General features: G+C 42.7%; 1 protein-coding gene across 1 annotated transcript in view; it reads left to right on the forward strand.

Annotated features, from left to right (window-relative positions):
• VWF (von Willebrand factor) overlaps positions 1 to 22665 on the forward strand; it is a 179838-nt gene that overhangs the window by 23070 nt on the left and 134103 nt on the right. The window contains exons 10-15 of the mRNA XM_069763408.1: positions 5448 to 5494; positions 10565 to 10701; positions 16230 to 16368; positions 17160 to 17260; positions 18048 to 18243; positions 19034 to 19249. Of these exons, the coding sequence (XP_069619509.1) occupies positions 5448 to 5494; positions 10565 to 10701; positions 16230 to 16368; positions 17160 to 17260; positions 18048 to 18243; positions 19034 to 19249 (836 nt within the window). The remainder of the gene's footprint in view (positions 1 to 5447; positions 5495 to 10564; positions 10702 to 16229; positions 16369 to 17159; positions 17261 to 18047; positions 18244 to 19033; positions 19250 to 22665) is intronic.

Here is a 22665-nt window from a genome sequence, read left to right on the forward strand (position 1 = left end):
GCTGCACTCACTATTCTGCTGGTGCAGTCACTGTGTACATACATTACATTACTGATCCTGAGTTACATCCTGTATTATACTACAGAGCTGCACTCACTATTCTGCTGGTGCAGTCACTGGGTACATACATTACATTACTGATCCTGAGTTACATCCTGTATTATACTCCAGAGCTGCACTCACTATTCTGCTGGTGCAGTCACTGTGTACATACATTACATTACTGATCCTGAGTTACATCCTGTATTATACTCCAGAGCTGCACTCACTATTCTGCTGGTGCAGTCACTGTGTACATACATTACATTACTGATCCTGAGTTACATCCTGTATTATACTCCAGAGCTGCACTCACTATTCTGCTGGTGCAGTCACTGTGTACATACATTACATTACTGATCCTGAGTTACATCCTGTATTATACTCCAGAGCTGCACTCACTATTCTGCTGGTGCAGTCACTGTGTACATACATTACATTACTGATCCTGAGTTACATCCTGTATTATACTACAGAGCTGCACTCACTATTCTGCTGGTTCAGTCACTGGGTACATACATTACATTACTGATCCTGAGTTACATCCTGTATTATACTCCAGAGCTGCACTCACTATTCTGCTGGTGCAGTCACTGTGTACATACTTTACATTACTGATCCTGAGTTACATCCTGTATTATCCTCCAGAGCTGCTCTCACTATTCTGCTGGTGCAGTCCCTGTGTACATACATTACATTACTGATCCTGAGTTACATCCTGTATTATCCTCCAGAGCTGCTCTCACTATTCTGCTGGTGCAGTCCCTGTGTACATACATTACATTACTGATCCTGAGTTACCTCCTGTATTATACTCCAGAGCTGCTCTCACTATTCTGCTGGTGCAGTCACTGGGTACATACATTACATTACTGATCCTGAGTTACATCCTGTATTATACCCCAGAGCTGCACTCACTATTCTGCTGGTGCAGTCACTGTGTACATACATTACTGATCCTGAGTTACATCCTGTATTATACCCCAGAGCTGCACTCACTATTCTGCTGGTGCAGTCCCTGTGTACATACATTACATTACTGATCCTGAGTTACCTCCTGTATTATACTCCAGAGCTGCTCTCACTATTCTGCTGGTGCAGTCACTGTGTAGATACATTACATTACTGACCCTGAGTTATATCCTGTATTATACCCCAGAGCTGCACTCACTATTCTGCTGGTGCAGTCACCGTGTACATACATTACATTACTGATCCTGAGTTACATCCTGTATTATACTCCAGAGCTGCACTCACTATTCTGCTGGTGGAGTCACTGTGTACATACATTACATTACTGACCCTGAGTTACATCCTGTATTATACTCCAGAGCTGCACTCACTATTCTGCTGGTGCAGTCACTGTGTACATACATTACATTACTGACCCTGAGTTACATCCTGTATTATACTCCAGAGCTGCACTCACTATTCTGCTGGTGCAGTCACTGTGTACATACATTACATTACTGATCCTGAGTTACATCCTGTATTATACTCCAGAGCTGCACTCACTATTCTGCTGGTGCAGTCACTGTGTACATACATTACATTACTGATCCTGAGTTACAAAATGTATTATACCCCAGAGCTGCACTCACTATTCTGCTGGTGCCGTCACCGTGTACATACATTACATTACTGATCCTGAGTTACATCCTGTATTATACCCCAGAGCTGCACTCACTATTCTGCTGGTGGAGTCACTGTGTACATACATTATATTACTGATCCTGAGTTACATCCTGTATTATACCCCAGAGCTGCACTCACTATTCTGCTGGTGCGGTCACTGTGTACATACATTACTGATCTTGAGTTATATCCTGTATTATACCCCAGAGCTGCACTCACTATTCTGCTGGTGGAGTTACTGTGTACATACATTACATTACTGATCCTGAGTTACATCCTGTATTATACCCCAGAGCTGCACTCACTATTCTGCTGGTGCAGTCACTGTGTACATACATTACATTACTGATCCTGAGTTACATCCTGTATTATACCCCAGAGCTGCACTCACTATTCTGCTGGTGCGGTCACTGTGTACATACACTACTGATCCTGAGTTATATCCTGTATTATACCCCAGAGCTGCACTCACTATTATGCTGGTGCAGTCACTGTGTACATACATTACATTACTGATCCTGAGTTACATCCTGTATTATACTCCAGAGCTGCACTCACTATTCTGCTGGTGGAGTCACTGTGTACATACATTACATTACTGACCCTGAGTTACATCCTGTATTATACCCCAGAGCTGCACTCACTATTCTGCTGGTGCAGTCCCTGTGTACATACATTACATTACTGATCCTGAGTTACATCCTGTATTATACCCCAGAGCTGCACTGACTATTCTGCTGGTGCAGTCACCGTGTACATACATTACATTACTGATCCTGAGTTACATCCTGTATTATACCCCAGAGCTGCACTCACTATTCTGCTGGTGGAGTCACTGTGTACATACATTATATTACTGATCCTGAGTTACATCCTGTATTATACTCCAGAGCTGCACTCACTATTCTGCTGGTGGAGTCACTGTGTACATACATTACATTACTGACCCTGAGTTACATCCTGTATTATACCCCAGAGCTGCACTCACTATTCTGCTGGTGCAGTCACTGTGTACATACATTACATTACTGATCCTGAGTTATACCCTGTATTATACCCCAGAGCTGCACTCACTATTCTGCTGGTGCGGTCACTGTGTACATACATTACTGATCCTGAGTTATATCCTGTATTATACCCCAGAGCTGCACTCACTATTCTGCTGGTGCAGTCACTGTGTACATACATTACATTACTGATCCTGAGTTACATCCTGTATTATACTCCAGAGCTGCACTCACTATTCTGCTGGTGTAGTCACTGTGTGCATACATTACATTACTGATCCTGAGTTACATCCTGTATTATACCCCAGAGCTGCACTCACTATTCTGCTGGTGCTGTCACTGTGTACATACATTACATTACTGATCCTGAGTTACATCCTGTATTATACTCCAGAGCTGCACTCACTATTCTGCTGGTGCAGTCACTGTGTACATACATTACATTACTGATCCTGAGTTACATCCTGTATTATACTCCAGAGCTGCACTCACTATTCTGCTGGTGCAGTCACTGTGTACATACATTACATTACTGATCCTGAGTTACATCCTGTATTATACTCTAGAGCTGCACTCACTATTCTGCTGGTGCAGTCACTGTGTCCATACATTACATTACTGACCCTGAGTTACATCCTGTATTATACCCCAGAGCTGCACTCACTATTCTGCTGGTGCAGTCACCGTGTACATACATTACATTACTGATCCTGAGTTACATCCTGTATTATACTCCAGAGCTGCACTCACTATTCTGCTGGTGGAGTCACTGTGTACATACACTACATTACTGACCCTGAGTTACATCCTGTATTATACCCCAGAGCTGCACTCACTATTCTGCTGCTGCAGTCACTGTGTACATACATTACATTACTGATCCTGAGTTACATCCTGTATTATACCCCAGAGCTGCACTCACTATTCTGCTGGTGCAGTCACTGTGTACATACATTACATTACTGATCCTGAGTTACATCCTGTATTATACTCCAGAGCTGCACTCACTATTCTGCTGGTGCAGTCACTGTGTACATACATTACATTACTGATCCTGAGTTACATCCTGTATTATACTCCAGAGCTGCACTCACTATTCTGCTGGTGCAGTCACTGTGTACATACATTACATTACTGATCCTGAGTTACATCCTGTATTATACTCCAGAGCTGCACTCACTATTCTGCTGGTGCAGGCACTGTGTACATACATTACATTACTGATCCTGAGTTACATCCTGTATTATACCCCAGAGCTGCACTCACTATTCTGCTGGTGCGGTCACTGTGTACATACATTACTGATCCTGAGTTATATCCTGTATTATACCCCAGAGCTGCACTCACTATTCTGCTGGTGCAGTCACTGTGTACATACATTACATTACTGATCCTGAGTTACATCCTGTATTATACTCCAGAGCTGCACTCACTATTCTGCTGGTACAGGCACTGTGTACATACATTACATTACTGATCCTGAGTTACATCCTGTATTATACCCCAGAGCTGCACTCACTATTCTGCTGGTGCAGTCACTATGTACATACATTACATTACTGATCCTGAGTTACATCCTGTATTATACCCCAGAGCTGCACTCACTATTCTGCTGGTGCGGTCACTGTGTACATACATTACTGATCCTGAGTTATATCCTGTATTATACCCCAGAGCTGCACTCACTATTCTGCTGGTGGAGTCACTGTGTACATACATTACATTACTGATCCTGAGTTACATCCTGTATTATACCCCAGAGCTGCACTCACTATTCTGCTGGTGCAGTCACTGTGTACATACATTACATTACTGATCCTGAGTTACATCCTGTATTATACCCCAGAGCTGCACTCACTATTCTGCTGGTGCGGTCACTGTGTACATACATTACTGATCCTGAGTTATATCCTGTATTATACCCCAGAGCTGCACTCACTATTCTGCTGGTGCAGTCACTGTGTACATACATTACATTACTGATCCTGAGTTATATCCTGTATTATACCCCAGAGCTGCACTCACTATTCTGCTGGTGCAGTCACTGTGTACATACATTACATTACTGATCCTGAGTTACATCCTGTGTTATACTCCAGAGCTGCACTCACTATTCTGCTGGTGCAGTCACTGTGTACATACATTACATTACTGATCCTAAGTTACATCTTGTATTATGCTCCAGAGCTGCACTCACTATTCTGCTGCTGCAATCACTGTGTACATACCTTACATTACTGATCCTGAGTTACATCCTGTATTATGCCCCAGAGCTGCGCTCACTGTTCTGTCGGTAGAGTCACTGTATAGTTACTTTATATAACGTATCATTTAATGATGCTGCTTTCCTGCATAAGATTCCAGAGCTGCACTCACTATTCGGACGCCGTATAAATAGTTGACCAGTTTACCAGACACAAACCTACCAGTCCACCTATAATGCTGGAGGACAGTTACTGTAGTTTTTCCTTCATCAGATTGCTGTACAGTGCTTTGCAGTAACTAAACCATCAAGGAATGATGAGAGAGTTCAGCTCCGAAGCTAGCAGATTTGTGATTGCAGCTCTTGAGTAAAATAAAGACATTTTTGAGAAATGCTTTCTAAAATGTTACATTTTGATTGACTAAGCCTGTCGAGTGAAGGAAGAGGCATAATGTGTGTGGTCAGGGGTGGTCAGACTCACAATAATGAATTTCGGTCTCTATTCTGTATACATCCCGTGGGCTACAAATAGATTTTCATTTACGTGGTATTTTCTTTTTTAGCTCCTGCAAAAGTGGGCTCTGGGAGTGCAGCAACGAAGATTGTCCAGGTATTTCCCTTGAAATAAAACTTACATAAATATGCTGCACTCGAAAGGAGATATTCATTTTATATATACTTAAAGGGGTTGTCCAGAAGAAAGACATTAACAACTTTGATGTGGTCATAATACAGCTAAGAGGAGCACAGAGAAAGATGGATAAAAAAGTAACAAAGTCCCTGTAATTCTAGGTGAATGAGCTCGCTGACAGATTCTCAGTTAACTTATTTTGCGGACAGTAATTAGTGTAATACTGAAGCTATAGAATATAAACGGTTCAAAATATGAAACACAAATACAAAAAATGATTTTGAACCCCAAAATACATACAATTAGGTTTAAGAAAAATATGTATCAAGAAAGATGGGCAAACAGGGAGCATTACGATCGCTGTTACAGGGAGTAACTAATTCAACTGGATGTGCACCATTGGATGTACATTCAGGTGAAGTGTATTGCACCTCAATGCTACCTGCCAATTGAAGGTCAGCAGCAAATGTTGACATGCCAGTCACCGGTGTTGGGTAGCAGTGGTGTCGTGCGTTGCCCATAGCTGGCACGCTGAAGTCAACTACCGCTGGCTATAGAAGAGGATGAGGTGCGTTGTGGGAGCAGGGGATTGTGTGAAGAATCTTTTTTTTTAGAGAAAAATTGAAAATCCATAAGATATCTCCCTCACATTGAACATATGGTATTAATTATAACTGGGGAACTTAGAAAAGTGCTGACATTTCAACCTCCATTGAAGTAGGACCTCTAGCCATGAACAGGTAATTACAACAAATGATCTCTGAGAGAACCAACCGCCAAGTCTAGATCTGGTATACTCAGATGTGGAAAAAGTACAGGGGCTTCTTCTATTCAAAGGAATTATCTCAGAGACTCTGGAGCCCGTGGTCAGGGATGAATATTGGGGTTCGCATCGATCCAATATTTATGGGAGATATATGTTAATTGTCGTAGCGAATGGATGAACATGATACATTCACTCACATCACTGTAAGGCTGGCCGAACACCTCCAACTTAATATTGGTCAGATGGATGATGCTATCCATGCCATCTTTCATCTCTAGAGAAAGGTAAAATTGTGATAGGAAACATGACCGTCTGGGACCTCCGGGACAAAGATATCCTGAAAGTTGAAGATCTCATAAACATCGAAAAGACCTAGCACATTCCTACGACTAGCCCCCCATATGAGGTAACCAAGGGGAAGCATGTGGGCGTAACCTGGATCTATTGTAAATCAATGTCGGGTTTCTGTAATTGTCAGTTCTGGAAGACACAGTGCTCTGTGGCTCTGCTTGTTGCTCTAAGTTTCATGTAACTATATATACCGTATTGTTTTTCCCATGTAAAATCTTTGTATATTTTTTTTAATAAACACTGCCTACTTTTCCGGATTAAATACATCACATTTAATAGCTCTGTTCCTTTTGCTCTGTAAACCGCACCCTAAAATCCATACCTGTAACGGGTGTCCAGTTCGCCTGTATAAACGATTGGTGGTGGCAGCTAGTAGTTCCTTTTTTTTACCATGGAGCTGGTAGTTATCATATCGGGATATCTATATATATACATTCCATGTGTTGGAATAAGAGGTGTATATACCATACGCTCACTGTGAGTTCCCCAATAACCGGCCTAGTAGTGGAAACAGCCATGAGTGACCTTGTCCATCACTCATCATCAGTCATTTGCGTATTTGTCCTGATGATTGAAGTCAGTGGAGTTGTGTCCCCTGAAAAAAAGTCAGTGGCAGCAGGGGGATCTGTGTTAGGCTACTTTCACACTAGCGTTAACTGCAATCCGTCACAATGCGTCGTTTTGCAGAAAAAAACGCATCCTGAAAAAGTGTTTGCAGGATGCGTTTTTTCTCCATTGACTAACATTACGCGACGCATTGCGACGGATTGCCACACGTCGCAACTGTCGCGCGACGGTTGCGCCGTGTTTCAGCCGACCGTCGGCCGCAAAAAACATTCCATGTAACATTTTTTGCAGCCGACGGACCGTCTTTTCCGATCGCGCATGCGCGGCCGGAACTCCTCCCCCACCTCCCCGCACCTCACAATGGGGCAGCGGATGCGCTGAAAAACAGCATCCGCTGCACCCGTTGTGCGGCGGAGGCAACGCTAGCGTCGGTAACCTCGGCCCGACGCACTGCGACGGGCCGGGCCCGACGCTAGTGTGAAAGAAGCCTTAGAGAGCAGTAGCAGAAAGGTGGAACATTTTTCCGGATGGGCACACGAGCTGGGACATTATATCAGGAAGGGGCCCAGTATGGGGGAAATATGATACTAGAGGGGGCCAATATGGGAAACATATATTACTGGAAGGGGTCAGGATGGGGACATTACACCAGGATGGGAAAACTTTTAGTGAAAGTCTGCAGAATGGGAGACATTATACCAGGAAGGGATCCAGGATGGGGGACATTATACCAGGAAAGGGCCCAGTATGGGGGAAATATGTTACTAGAGGGGGCCGATATGGAGAACATATATTACTGGAAGGGGCCAGGATGGGAAGACTTTTAGTGAAAGGACCCAGAATAGGGGACATTATTCCAGGAAGGGATCCAGGATGGTATCAGGAAGGGATCCAAGATGGGGGACATTATTACAGGAAGCGACCCAGGATGGGCGACATTATACCAGGAAAGGGCTCAGGAGCGAAGCATTAGAGCAGGAAGGAGGCCAGGATGGGTGAAATTAGTAAAGGATGTCTTTATAGGATTTAGAACACTACAAGGGCTGATACATCTGACTAACATGGAAGTGGGGGCTCAGGTCCAAATTTTGCACCAGAACCCATCGGACTCTAATAACATCACTGTGGACAAACCGTTTAGTACAGGATACCACTCATGTAAATGGGGGCTGAGCTGCAGTCCTGAGAATGGCCATTACACATTGTACAGAGCCGTGGTGTTCCGTCACTATGGAATTCCAGCATTCATAGGATCTGGTGATAGTTTTCTGGAGGGGTATTCTTTTTTTTAACCATTTTTCTGCCCATCGATCTTGCCTATCTACCTGGTTGGTGATTCAAGTAAATAACCAGCATGTAGTACCTCACTTTGAACACTAGAAGGTGCTGTTATATTTCGAGGTTCCAGATGCCGATCTACGTCAACCAGTTGATCGCCAATCTGGGATCGATGGTAAAAACGATTGTTTTTTATCAGTTGTGTCTCCTTTAAAATATCCTAATAGGGCGATTTAAAGTGCTGTGTATATCCAACTATTATAATAATTATTATAATCCCCATTATCACAATCTACGGGGGCCTAATATGATTATAGTTCAGAGAAGGACAAGTTCCGGCCTATTCTGGAATAATTACATTCCGGCTCTCGGTAATCGTCCTTCTATTAGTAAATCAGTAATGTCTGGACGAATTTCCATTCAGATTTCTCCTCGGTGTAACAAGAGTGACTTGTGTGATCATTAACTTTTTATGAGCGGGACATTTTTCCACTGTTTCAAAGCAAAACTTTCCACATCCCCTGAAGGTGCGAACATCAGACATTACTATAAAGTTTCACGTTCACGCGCAAATGGGGGGGAGATTCATGGATCAGTCTAAAAACTAAGACGATCTGGCAGCCAATCAGAGCGCAGCTTATATTTCATTTTCTGCGCTTGAAAAATGAAAGCTGAGCTGTGATTGGTTGCTATGAGCAACAGAGACAGTCTTTCTTTTAGGCCGAATTCAGACGTCCGTTAAGCACGGTCCGTGTGCGGACTGCGATGCTCGGACTGCCTGCCGGCTTCATGATCCAAACTTGAAGGTCTCCTCCTCTAAACGCCCATGAGCCTGTTAAATTTGGGTCAAAAGAACGCCTACGGCCTGTCCGTGCATTGCGATCCACACAAGGACCGTAGTTAATGGACGCCTGAATGAACCCTTAGGCAGAGTTTGTAAATCTGACCCATAGAATCTTGTAGAATTGAGTAAGAATAGAAATAACGGGCCTCATTTGTCAATACTGTCTTTGTTGCCCATAGCAACCAATCAAAATACAACATTCATTTCTTAAACTGCTCTTGAGAAATGAAAGCTGCGTCGTGATTGGTTGGTTCATGAATTCCCTAAACTCGTGTGTGTGCATGAACAAGAAAGTTTGTTGAAATGTCTGATATTGACGCCTGTAGGGATTTTTTGGAGGGGTCAGATTGTAGATGGCCAATAACATCTATGAGGGAGGGAGATGGAGCGATAAATAGGAAGAAAGAGGAAAGTTATTTATGCACAGGATGATTATGCTGCAGCTTTCTAGTAAGTGTTTTATCTCATGACAGCTGGATTCACAGCAACGCTGCTCAGTACTGCAGAATAATGTGTTGCTTCTTAACATGTACGACATAAACACAGGGAAGAGGAATCCCCCATGTCTGTGTGTGCTTTGTATGGGAAACATTATAGCACTCAGTGTTAGCTCAGAGACCACTAATAATTAATTAGAGGGGTAAATTGGTGACAAATTCAGTATACGTCACATAATGGCCATAAATAGTGTTATTGCTCATGTACACACATCACAGATAACAGGTATGCTTTAAAGAGTAACCAAGTAGGACACTTTGTCAGATATCTTATCTGAGAAATCTGCTTCTTTTTCATCTGAAAATTCTTTATTTAGAGGTAAAATTCTAATTTAGGGGTAAAATCTGTCTTCACCGAAGACAGATTTTCCCTTTACTGCGATAGGAGATGACAGTTGGTGCTCATAAAGTTCTATGGAGATGTAACGGAGAACTTGCAGCGGAATGTCTATCTCTGCCTCCATAGAATTTCAAAAGCACCAACTGTCATCTCCTATCTCAGTAATGGGGAAATCTGTCCTCACTGAATACGGATTTTACAGCTTTTACTCATGAACTGAGAGCGAAATTTCAGTCCATGAGGAAAACAAAGTGGATTTATCTGATAGGATATATTACAAAGTTTATTATTTTCACCGGTACTATTGATTTATGAAATAAAAATGAAAAGTTTCTAACTCGATTCCTGCAAATATCTTCTATAAAGTCTTCCTAATTATGTATGTTTTCCATTGTTTTTGCTCAAGGGGAATGCTACGTCACTGGACAATCGCACTTCAAGAGCTTTGACAACAAGCATTTTACCTTCAGCGGGATCTGTCATTACTTACTTGCGAAAGACATGGTGGACGGATCTTTCTCTGTGGCCATAGAGACTGTGCAGGTACCACATTGGGAAGACCACAGCTCATAAAGAGACAACCATGGGGCACTGGTTATGTTGGGATGCTATATGGTTTCTTAAAGGGGTTATCCGGTTAACACAAGTTATCACCTATTTGATTGATGGGTAATCTGACCACTGGGTTCTGCACTGATCGGGAGAACAGGGAACTTTTATCCTGGCAAGTATGGGGCAGCCGTGCCTCTAACGTCAGTCCTGTCCCAACTCCCTTATGTGATTCCTCATCTGATTTCCTCTTCTAGGAAGATGTTGAGGCACACTTCTCAGTGCCTAAGTTGGACCGTAGGCCCCGGACATTCCATTCCGAGATTATGGCTGATGTTCTCTTGCTGCTGAACAGCCCGTGCTCCTCGTGCCCGCAGACCTCCAACTACTGCTCTCTCTCCATCTAATCTATTACTCTGACTGCACTAACCAAGTGTTCCTCTTGTTAAACTGGCCCTGCCCCTCCCACACTGGGGTTGTTCCTAAACACATTAACTGTTTCTATCCTAAACCTGTCTACTTTCTGACCTTATTGTGCCCACCACTGCGCTATATCCAATCCTATCTTATAGATAAATCTTAACCTATGTCCTATGTACTAATCTTATCCTTTCCCTATATCTAATAAATTTATCAGAACACATTGAGTCATGCACGTATTATAGCAAAACATTAACCGTCCACCTTGGTGCCTATAAGGTTCTATGCAATATAAAACACTTTTTTGCATAGACGGGTTATAACCATTTTTCTAACCAAGGGAGAAGCACATGACCATCCCCCTCTTACACATAATGAATATCATTTTTTTAAACAGACCCTTTGAAGAGGTTTTTTTGTGTGTTAGACCACAAGATCAAACATGGCAAAAAAATTATTTGTTGAGTCCAGATTCTGACAAAATGAGGCACAGTCACAACATAAACTATGAGGTACAAAGAAAGAAAGTTGATCACTGAGTGCTGTAATGTCTCCCAAACACAGCACACACAGACATGAGGGATTCCTGATCCAATGTGTTTATGTCGTACATGTTAAGAAGCAGCACATTATTCTGCAGTACTGAGCAGCGTTGCTGTGAGTCCAGCTCTGGGTTGAGATAAAACACTTACTAGAAATCTCCTGATCAGGTCTACTCCTGCCTCCGACCTGCTGCTTCAAAACACACAAAAAATGTTTCCATATTACTATGCTGAAAGATTTCTATTTCCTATTTTTTTCCTACTTTTAACTAGTGGAGGTCTTTATATATTGTGCTGACGATCACTCATTAGAAATTCTGGATACAGGGGTGGACACGTACAGAAGCTGATAGCTGAGGGTTGCAGACCCCAGCTGTGAGTTTGGTCTAGTTGGTTCAAGAAAATAGGGGGGAACCCACGTCGGGGTTTTCATTAATTTATTGAGTTAGATCGCAGCCGGCAGCTGAGGAATACCCCGATCATCCGCTCCTGCTGTTGCTATTAGTAGCGGAAGCAGGTGTCGGATGATGGGAGTAATTGTCCCCCACCTACTGCCATCGTTCGGACTTTAAGATAACTCATCATTCTCCTCTGCTCGCGCCGATCGCCGGCAGAAAAGGGGAGAATTCTAAGAGCCGGCTTCAGCACCTGCCGCCGGGGAACAGCGCTTACTGTAGCGCTTCTTCCCCGGCGGCCGTCCATGTGATACTGATGCATCACATGGACGGCATCCGTGTGCGGTACGTGTTTGCATGCACCCATTGACTTGAATGGGTCCGTGTGATCCGTGCAGCTGCACAAAAACTGACATATCTACGTATGGGTCACTCGGACACACGGTCTGTGAAAAAACAGTGACAGACACACGTACTGGAGACACTGACGTGCGAAAGAGGCCTAATGACACAATGATCAAACTCTTAAGAAATACTGATGACATACTGATGATTCACTGATGACACACTGATGATTCACTGACCTGTGATGAAACTCCGATCCAAAACACCGCTGACACTTGCACCAAATTTTTTTGCGTACGTGAAAAAGACACAGACGTCTGAGACAATCACTTATTTAAATAGTTGCATTGTAATACTATCTTTTTTCGGCAGGGGGCGCTGCCTCTAATGAGAAAACCCCTTTAATTGTGAACGGGTGTTCCAGTAAATACTGACCTAGTTTTCTCCACTCTCTCACTTTCCGATGAACATCCTGGGAATTATATAGAAGACTGATGCCAACACAGATGGAAATATGGAGAGAGATCAAGAAAGGCATCCAAGATTTACTAATAACCAATGTGCCCGGTGCACAGCGCCCCCATGTGCCGATCAGTGGACTCTCAAAATGCCATTAGTGTAAACTTACAAAACGGCAATTTGGCCAGTATAGTAGACCACCGATTGGGCTTTTATCTATAAATCATGGATATGAGAGAGCTGCATTAGTGACCGCGTCCTAGGAGTTTAGAGGAGGTTAACATCCTTCATATGTCGGGGGTCATCAGCAGGATTGGACATCTAGTTGGATGTGCCCAATCACATACTCAAAATCAAGGCCAGTGCCAGAGCAGCAGAGTCAGAGTTGGCCAAACTTAATGGGGTCTGCCAAAATACTGAACATTGCTTACAGGGAGAGCCACTTTGTTTAAAATTTGGGGTTATGCTTCTGTTTAGTCTCCAATGATGGCCCCATCTTTATCTTTGCCTTCAGGCCCTACTAAGGGCATAACTATAAGATATGAACAGGTTGCCCCCTGCCAGTAGAACCATTACTATTTAGGAGGACACCACTTCTATGAATGGGATAAGATCATTAGAGACCCCATTATTTTACAGTATATCTGGAATTATCCTTCTTCTGACAGTTAAAATCTGCCGGGGTCACACTAGAGAGAAATACAGAGGGAGAGGCGCAAAAACAAAGCATTGCACTCGGACCAATGTTTCTCTATGGGGCAGCTTCCATCAGCCGTATATTTCTCGGCCGTATTTTACGGGCTGAGAAAATCGCAGCATGCTGCGACTGTCAGCGTATTCCTCCAAAAATCCGCCAATGCAAGTCTATGGGGGCGAGAAAAATACGGATTACACACAGACCACACCTGTGATAGCGAGAAATACGCACTTGTGTCCTATAGAAAAGCCGGCAATTCAGTGCGGTGTACAGTAAAATCACACTGACAGGTTAGAGTAGAATAGATCAAATAAATGTCTACACATAGTATAGGAGTATATATATATATATATATATATATATATATATATATATACAGTATATGTAATTGACACTCATATGTATATATATTTATATTTCATACAATGCTAGATAGCAAAAAGCCGGTAATTCAATTGTTGGCTTTTGCTAAATCATTACCGACAAAAACATCTGCCCCCAGCCACCCCAGAAAAGGCACCTCTGTAAGGTGCACCTATTCTGGCACTTAGCCTCTCTCTTCCCACTACCCTTTGGTGGTGGCATATGGGGTAATAAGGGTTTAATGTCACCTTGCTATTGTAAGGTGACATTAAGCCTGGTTAATAATGGAGAGGTGTCAATAAGACACCTATCCATTATTAAACACAAAAGAGCACAGTGAGGTCAAAAATACTCTGTTGTGAAAAAAAAATTTCTTGGTGGTGTGTGAACAGGTTCCTACAGACTTGTTTAATGTGGAAGTAGCCCATGTGTTTCTGGTTCTATACCTATCCATTATTAAGCCACTAGTCTGAAAGGGTTAAAAAAAACCACACACACGTTAAGAATAAAGTATTTTAATGAAATAAATAAACAAACACACAGGTTTCATTATCTTTATTGTACGCTCAATCCAACTGAAGACCCTCGTTCTCCTGTAAAAAATGCAAAATAAAAAAGCAATAATATCCCAGGAGGGCTGCTAATGTGGCCGCTCCCGACTGTAGACTGGGGAATTAATTAAATGCAGGGGGCGGAGCTTCTGTGACTAGCGGTGACGTCACTGAAGCTCCGCCAAGTCTTTTATAGCCGGGAGCCGCTGCATTCGCAGCGCTCCTGGTTGTAAATGTATTTAACCCCTTGAGTTGGATTTACAGCGTGGGACTTGACTGTACGGCGGACAGGTATGGGATATTCTTGCTTTTTTTATTTTTTTATTTTTTTTTTAGGGAGAACGAGGGTCTTCAGTCGGATTGAGCGTACAATAAACATATTAAAAACCTGTGTGTTTCTTTCTTTCAATAAAATACTTTATTCTTAATGTGTGTGTGTATTATTAAACCTTTCCTACTATTGGATTAATAATGGATAGGTGTCTTATTGACACCTCTCCGTTATTAACTAGGCTTAATGTCACCTTACGATAGCAAGGTGACATTAACCCCTTATTACCCCATATGCTAATGCCACAGGGCAGTGGGAAGAGAGAGGCTAAGTGCCAGAATAGGAGCATCTTCCAGATGCGCCTTTTCTGGGGTGGCTGGGGGCAGATGTTTTTAGCCGGGGGGGGGGGGCAGGCAATAACCATGGACCCTCTCCAGGCTATTAATATCTACCCTCAGTCACCGGCTTTCCCTGGCCCACGCCAGTTTTTTCCATGAATAAACCCTTTAATTTAACACCTAGAGCTCCCACATTTTGCACACACACACTACTAACATTATTAGTGAGGGGCATATAAAAATATAACGGATATGCAATGGTTTACTGTATGTAATCATGTCTCACATCCTGTCGGGTTCGGTAATTATGTAGCAAAAGCCGACAATTGAACTACCGACTTTTATGCTATCTAGCTCTGTATGAAATATAACAATATATATATATATATATATATATATATACTGTATATATGATTTCACGAATATTTGAACCCATTATATGTCCATTTTGTAAGCCGGCGAGAAAATCTCGCCGTACGGATGCCATGCGGATGACACATGACACAGGGATACTTTTTGGAGAAAAAATTGCATCCACGCATTGAATACAGATGACATACGGATCACTGTTCATGAACATTTCTGCGTATCTCGGCTGTAAAAAACGGACCGTATTTTTATAAGTTAGGTGTGACCCCGGCCTTAAAGTGTTTTTTTTCCCATCTTCATAAATAGATTTTTTTCTGATAGTTCTTGTAAAAACAAACAATTTTGCAAATTTACTGCATATTAAAATTGTCAGCCATTTGTGTGATATTAACACTTTTTCTTTTGTTTACAACTGGTTGCTTAGGAGACCGACCACCTTTGTTGTCTAGCTTGCAAGAACCATTGTTGTCTAGCTTGTGCTGAAGCTGGCCCAAGACTTGGAAGTAACTGTCATCTTCAAAATACTTGTTACAAGCTGAATAGAAAAGTCCTTGTAAGCACTGTCCATATTGTACTGTCTAGCAGTGGTGGTGGGCGGTATCCAAGGCAACAATTGGTTATTAAAAGCAAAGTGCTAATATCTCAAAAATGGATGAAAATTTTAATGAGAAGTAAGTTTCAAAATTGCTTGTATTTACAAGCACTGTGCGACAAAACCCATTTACAAAGATGGGAATAACCCCTTTAAGTCCATTTTGCTCTCTGTTTCTAGTGTGCAGATGATCCCGATGCTGTGTGCACCAGATCAGCCACCGTGCGTCTCCTGGACATTCATAATATTACATTGAAATTCAAACATGGAGGAGGCGTCTCTGTAAACGGACAGGACATCATGCTTCCGTTGCTGCAAGGTAATAATGCACCATAGGGCAATACTATACATGTAGTCTTCATTTATTTTGTACCATGCAAACACCCCTTTAAGAGGCGACTATGGAAAAGAGTTGGCCAAAATGAGAAAAATATATTTTTTCAAAAACATCACCACATTGCAGCTGTGAAACATTCATGTCAATGGAGCTAAACTGCAATACCAGGCGCGACCTGTAAATACAAGTGGTGCTGTTTTTAAAAAGGGCAATATATAGTGTTGTTTTTTTTAAGGAATTTAATCCATCTTCTTGATCGTTTCTAGGTAGTAAAGTTAAAGTTTTTTTAATCTCTTTTAAATAATCCCACATTAGTCAAATGCAGGATTAATTTTAATATCAAAGGCAATCTTGAAAAGAGAGACTGAACATAATGATGTAGAAGAGCTCTTCTTACATAATACGTTTATATGCAGTCCCCAAAAAACACCACAAACAGCGCCACCATTATCAATGGGCAGTGTCTGGTATTGCAACTCATCTGCTTTCAAATAAATAATTAGACTAGAGTGGTGTTATCTCAAGAGAAAGAAACAAGCACTAGACCCGGGTGAGATGTCTGCAACCCCCATAGCTGTACCCTTGAGTGAAAAATAACAACTTAGCTAATGAGACCGTGGCAGCTTTATATCATTAGTCAGTGTTCAGTTATACAATTTCAGTGGACGAGCAGCCTGTATATAAATGCATTATGTCTCATTAGCTGTCTTGTCTCAGAAGATGCTAGACGGAAAATGTGAAACCTAAATTGATGTAATTGGATTTCTTAACAGGATACCTTCGTATCCAGACTACAGCTTTGTCCTCCGTACGGCTCTCGTATCGAGAGGATCTACAGATCGATTGGGACGGTCATGGAAAACTCATAATTAAGGTGAGGAACACCACGGCTTGGTCCTTGAAGACTTCTCGGGAGACATAAAGGTCCACTTGTTCATTAAAACCTACCGATTTTGGTGGGATTTGCTGACCATCTAAAATTGAGGTCTCTCAATTCTTCCCAAACAGATGATGTCTTGGGAAAGAAGGTTCCGACCTTTTAGATTTCCCACGTATCTTCCTTTTTTTCTTAGAGAAATAAGTCGCTATCAATGGAGTCTTCAGGACTCAGATTGATCTGGCAAAAAAAATCTGAAATCTTGGAATTTTTACCAGGGCCACTAAACCCAATACTAGACTCATGTTTCCTTCTATATAGAGCATCCATCGGCTGCAATACACTGACACTGACTCATTGAGTTATACAGGAGAGCTTTTCTAGGCATGCTCTAATCTGGACAAAGGTCACTGCTAAGAGAAGGGGAGGAGTTGGCCATCGCCTGTTGAAAATGATGCACCACAGGAAGTAAGAGTCTGGTATTTGGCTTAGTAGTCAGAGGTAAAATTTCAAGATTTCAGTTTGTTTTTATAGCTCATTATATGGAGAATTAAAAAACCCATTACCAAAATGTTTTTAAAAATACATTTTAACAAACATGATCATTCTTTAAATGATACATTCCAAAAGGGTTTTACACTTTGGACAATTTCTACAAGGTCACTTAACAATAAGTTGATTGCAACGTGCCCTCATGCTGGGATCTTTAGCAACCTGTGTAGAAAACTGACCGTTTCGCTACATCGCCACCTCAGGGGAATCTAATCTTGATGTTCCATTACAGCTTTCTCCAGTTTTTGCGGAATCCACTAGTGGCCTTTGTGGGAACTACAATGGAAATCAAGGGGATGACTTCCGTACGCCCTCAGGACTTGTCGAGACAAGTGTGGAAGACTTTGGAAATTCTTGGAAACTGAACGGTGACTGTGCCGATCTGGTTAAACAAGACACCGATCCCTGTAATCTGAACCCAAAAAGAGGTAAGGGTCTATACGAAAGAAAAGAGAATGGTGGCTATCACTGATTCTAGGGGAGGGCACTGTGGCTTTCACTGTTCATAGAAAAGGTTAAAGTTACTATTACTGTTTATAGGTTGCTGTCAACAATATTTTGGGGGAGGGTACAATTTGTCATTGATTAATATGGAGGATACTGGCTGTTGTTGTTTTTTTAGGGAAGAGTATTATGGGACGAAATTGTGTCTGTTACTGAGTGTATGGCGGGCACTGTTGTCATTGTTTATGAAGAAGGGCACTTTTTACTTTTACTGTTAATAGGGGAGGGCTTTGTAGTTAAAAACATGCTATAGGGGAAGGTACTGTTCTTGTCACTGATTATATGGGGCACCGAGGCTGTTGCTGTTTATAGAGAAAAGCATTGTGTCTGCCACTGATTACAGAGCAATGCATTGCATTTGTAGAGCTGGCTCAGTGGCCGTCACAGTTTTTTTGTGAGCTACAGGGGCTGTCTCTGTTGATGGGGGCCGTCACTGGATATAGAGAGTATTGTAGGTGTCACTGTTTATAAGAAAGTGCAAAAAAAGTTGACAACAAATGTAAGATCTCTTACAAAACACAACCATCAACCATGAAGCAAACATGGAGAACATGACGCCAACAGAGCCTTTTATGAAAATGTTGACATGGAGCTTTTTGATCTGCTCTCGTTAGAATTCCTTGGCTGGCCAGGACCACAGGAGCTTCTGCCAACACTTGTCTACACGTCCAAAATACATGTTGTAACCATGTCTTTTCTAATTCCTCTTATTAGCCCGATATGCAGAGGAAGTCTGCTCCACCCTCATGGAGTACACATTCCAGCCCTGTCACAGTGAGGTCAATCCCCTTCCATATCTGAAGAATTGCCGCTATGATGTCTGCTCTTGTTCCGATGGGAAGGAATGTATGTGCTCCGCTATTTCCACCTATGCCATGGCCTGCTCCAGGAAAGGCGTTCTCATCGAGTGGAGGTCACCAGAATTTTGCTGTAAGTAAAGTATAATGGTTGTGAGTCTTGTTAGTCAAGGGATTAATATGATACAACTATACTATCGTGGCAGGTGGCATGTAGCCCAACTGAGGTAGGTAAGGAGGCCAAATCAGGCATAACGTACTTCAATACTGGATATGCACGGACAGAAGGGCCGATAGATGACAGCTGTTCCGTTTTGGTTTGTAGATATCAGAATTTCTATTTCTTCCCTGTTGCATCAATATAGCGAAAAAAGGATAGGAGAACCAGAAACTATGCACAACATAGTCAATATTATGTGAACACCCCTTCTAATTGGTGGATTTATTTGGCCACAACTAGTGATGAGCGAGTATACTCGTTGCTCGGGTTTTCACCAGCACGCTCGGGTAGTCTCCGAGTATTTGCAACTGCTCGGAGATTTAGTTTTCATCGCCTCAGCTGAATGATTTACAGCTACTAGACAGCTTAAACACATGCGGTGATTCCCTAGCAACCGGGCAACCTCCACATGTACTCAGGCTGGGTAGTAGCTGTAAATCATTCAGCTGAGGCTGTTCCATTTTGTCTGGTGGATGACAGCTGTTCCATTTTGGCTGGCAGATGACAGCTGTTCCATTTTGGCTGGTAGATGACAGCTGTTCCATTTTGGCTGGCGGATGACAGCTGTTCCATTTTAGTTGGTCAATGACAGCTGTTCCATTTTGGCTGGCAGATGACAGCTGTTCCATTTTGCCTGATAGATGACAGCTGTTCCATTTTGGCTGGTGGATGACAGCTGTTCCATTTTGGCTGATAGATGACAGCTGTTCCATTTTGGCTGGTGGATGACAGCTGTTCCATTTTGGCTGGTAGATGACAGCTGTTCCATTTTGGCTGGTAGATGACAGCTGTTCCATTTTGCCTGATAGATGACAGCTGTTCCATTTTGGCTGGTAGATGACAGCTATTCCATTTTGCCTGGTAGATGACAGCTGTTCCATTTTGCCTGATAGATGACAGCTGTTCCATTTTGCCTGATAGATGACAGCTGTTCCATTTTGGCTGATAGATGACAGCTGTTCCATTTTGTCTGGTAGATGACAGCTGTTCCATTTTGTCTGGTAGATGACAGCTGTTCCATTTTGTCTGGTAGATGACAGCTGTTCCATTTTGGCTGGCGGATGACAGCTGTTCCATTTTGGCTGGCGGATGACAGCTGTTCCATTTTGCCCGATAGATGTCAGCTGTTCCATTTTGCCTGATAGATGACAGCTGTTCCATTTTGCCTGATAGATGACAGCTGTTCAATTTTGGCTGGTAGATGACAGCTGTTCCATTTTGCCTGGTAGATGACAGCTGTTCCATTTTGCCTGATAGATGACAGCTGTTCCATTTTGCCTGATAGATGACAGCTGTTCCATTTTGGCTGATAGATGACAGCTGTTCCATTTTGTCTGGTAGATGACAGCTGTTCCATTTTGTCTGGTAGATGACAGCTGTTCCATTTTGTCTGGTAGATGACAGCTGTTCCATTTTGGCTGGCGGATGACAGCTGTTCCATTTTAGCTGGCAGATGGCAGCTGTTCCATTTTGCCCGATAGATGTCAGCTGTTCCATTTTGCCTGATAGATGACAGCTGTTCCATTTTGGCTGGCAGATGACAGCTGTTCCATTTTGGCTGGTAGATGACAGCTGTTCCATTTTGGCTGGCGGATGACAGCTGTTCCATTTTAGTTGGTCAATGACAGCTGTTCCATTTTGGCTGGCAGATAACAGCTGTTCCATTTTGCCTGATAGATGACAGCTGTTCCATTTTGGCTGGTGGATGACAGCTGTTCCATTTTGGCTGATAGATGACAGCTGTTCCATTTTGGCTGGTGGATGACAGCTGTTCCATTTTGGCTGATAGATGACAGCTGTTCCATTTTGCCTGGTAGATGACAGCTGTTCCATTTTGCCTGATAGATGACAGCTGTTCCATTTTGCCTGATAGATGACAGCTGTTCCATTTTGGCTGATAGATGACAGCTGTTCCATTTTGTCTGGTAGATGACAGCTGTTCCATTTTGTCTGGTAGATGACAGCTGTTCAATTTTGTCTGGTAGATGACAGCTGTTCCATTTTGGCTGGCGGATGACAGCTGTTCCATTTTGGCTGGCAGATGGCAGCTGTTCCATTTTGCCCGATAGATGTCAGCTGTTCCATTTTGCCTGATAGATGACAGCTGTTCCATTTTGGCTGGCAGATGACAGCTGTTCCATTTTGGCTGGTAGATGACAGCTGTTCCATTTTGGCTGGCGGATGACAGCTGTTCCATTTTAGTTGGTCAATGACAGCTGTTCCATTTTGGCTGGCAGATGACAGCTGTTCCATTTTGCCTGATAGATGACAGCTGTTCCATTTTGGCTGGTGGATGACAGCTGTTCCATTTTGGCTGATAGATGACAGCTGTTCCATTTTGGCTGGTGGATGACAGCTGTTCCATTTTGGCTGGTAGATGACAGCTGTTCCATTTTGGCTGGTAGATGACAGCTGTTCCATTTTGCCTGATAGATGACAGCTGTTCCATTTTGCCTGATAGATGACAGCTGTTCAATTTTGGCTGGTAGATGACAGCTGTTCCATTTTGCCTGGTAGATGACAGCTGTTCCATTTTGCCTGATAGATGACAGCTGTTCCATTTTGCCTGATAGATGACAGCTGTTCCATTTTGGCTGATAGATGACAGCTGTTCCATTTTGTCTGGTAGATGACAGCTGTTCCATTTTGTCTGGTAGATGACAGCTGTTCCATTTTGTCTGGTAGATGACAGCTGTTCCATTTTGGCTGTTAGATGACAGCTGTTCCATTTTGGCTGGCGGATGGCAGCTGTTCCATTTTGCCCGATAGATGTCAGCTGTTCCATTTTGCCTGATAGATGACAGCTGTTCCATTTTGGCTGTTAGATGACAGCTGTTCCATTTTGGCTTGGGGATGACAGCTGTTCCATTTTGCCTGATAGATGACAGCTGTTCCATTTTGCCTGATAGATGACAGCTGTTCCATTTTGCCTGATAGATGACAGCTGTTCCATTTTGGCTGGTAGATGACAGCTGTTCCATTTTGCCTGAAAGATGACAGCTGTTCCATTTTGTCTGGTAGATGACAGCTGTTCCATTTTGGCTTGCAGATGACAGCTGTTCCATTTTGTCTGATAGATGACAGCTGTTCCATTTTGGCTTGGGGATGACAGCTGTTCCATTTTGCCTGATAGATGACAGCTGTTCCATTTTGCCTGATAGATGACAGCTGTTCCATTTTGCCTGATAGATGACAGCTGTTCCATTTTGCCTGATAGATGACAGCTGTTCCATTTTGGCTGTTAGATGACAGCTGTCCCATTTTGGCTGGTAGATGACAGCTGTTCCATTTTGGCTGTTAGATGACAGCTGTTCCATTTTGGCTTGCAG

The sequence above is a fragment of the Ranitomeya imitator genome, chromosome 4 (genome assembly GCF_032444005.1).
Source record: "Ranitomeya imitator isolate aRanImi1 chromosome 4, aRanImi1.pri, whole genome shotgun sequence".
Classification (NCBI taxonomy): domain Eukaryota; kingdom Metazoa; phylum Chordata; class Amphibia; order Anura; family Dendrobatidae; genus Ranitomeya; species Ranitomeya imitator.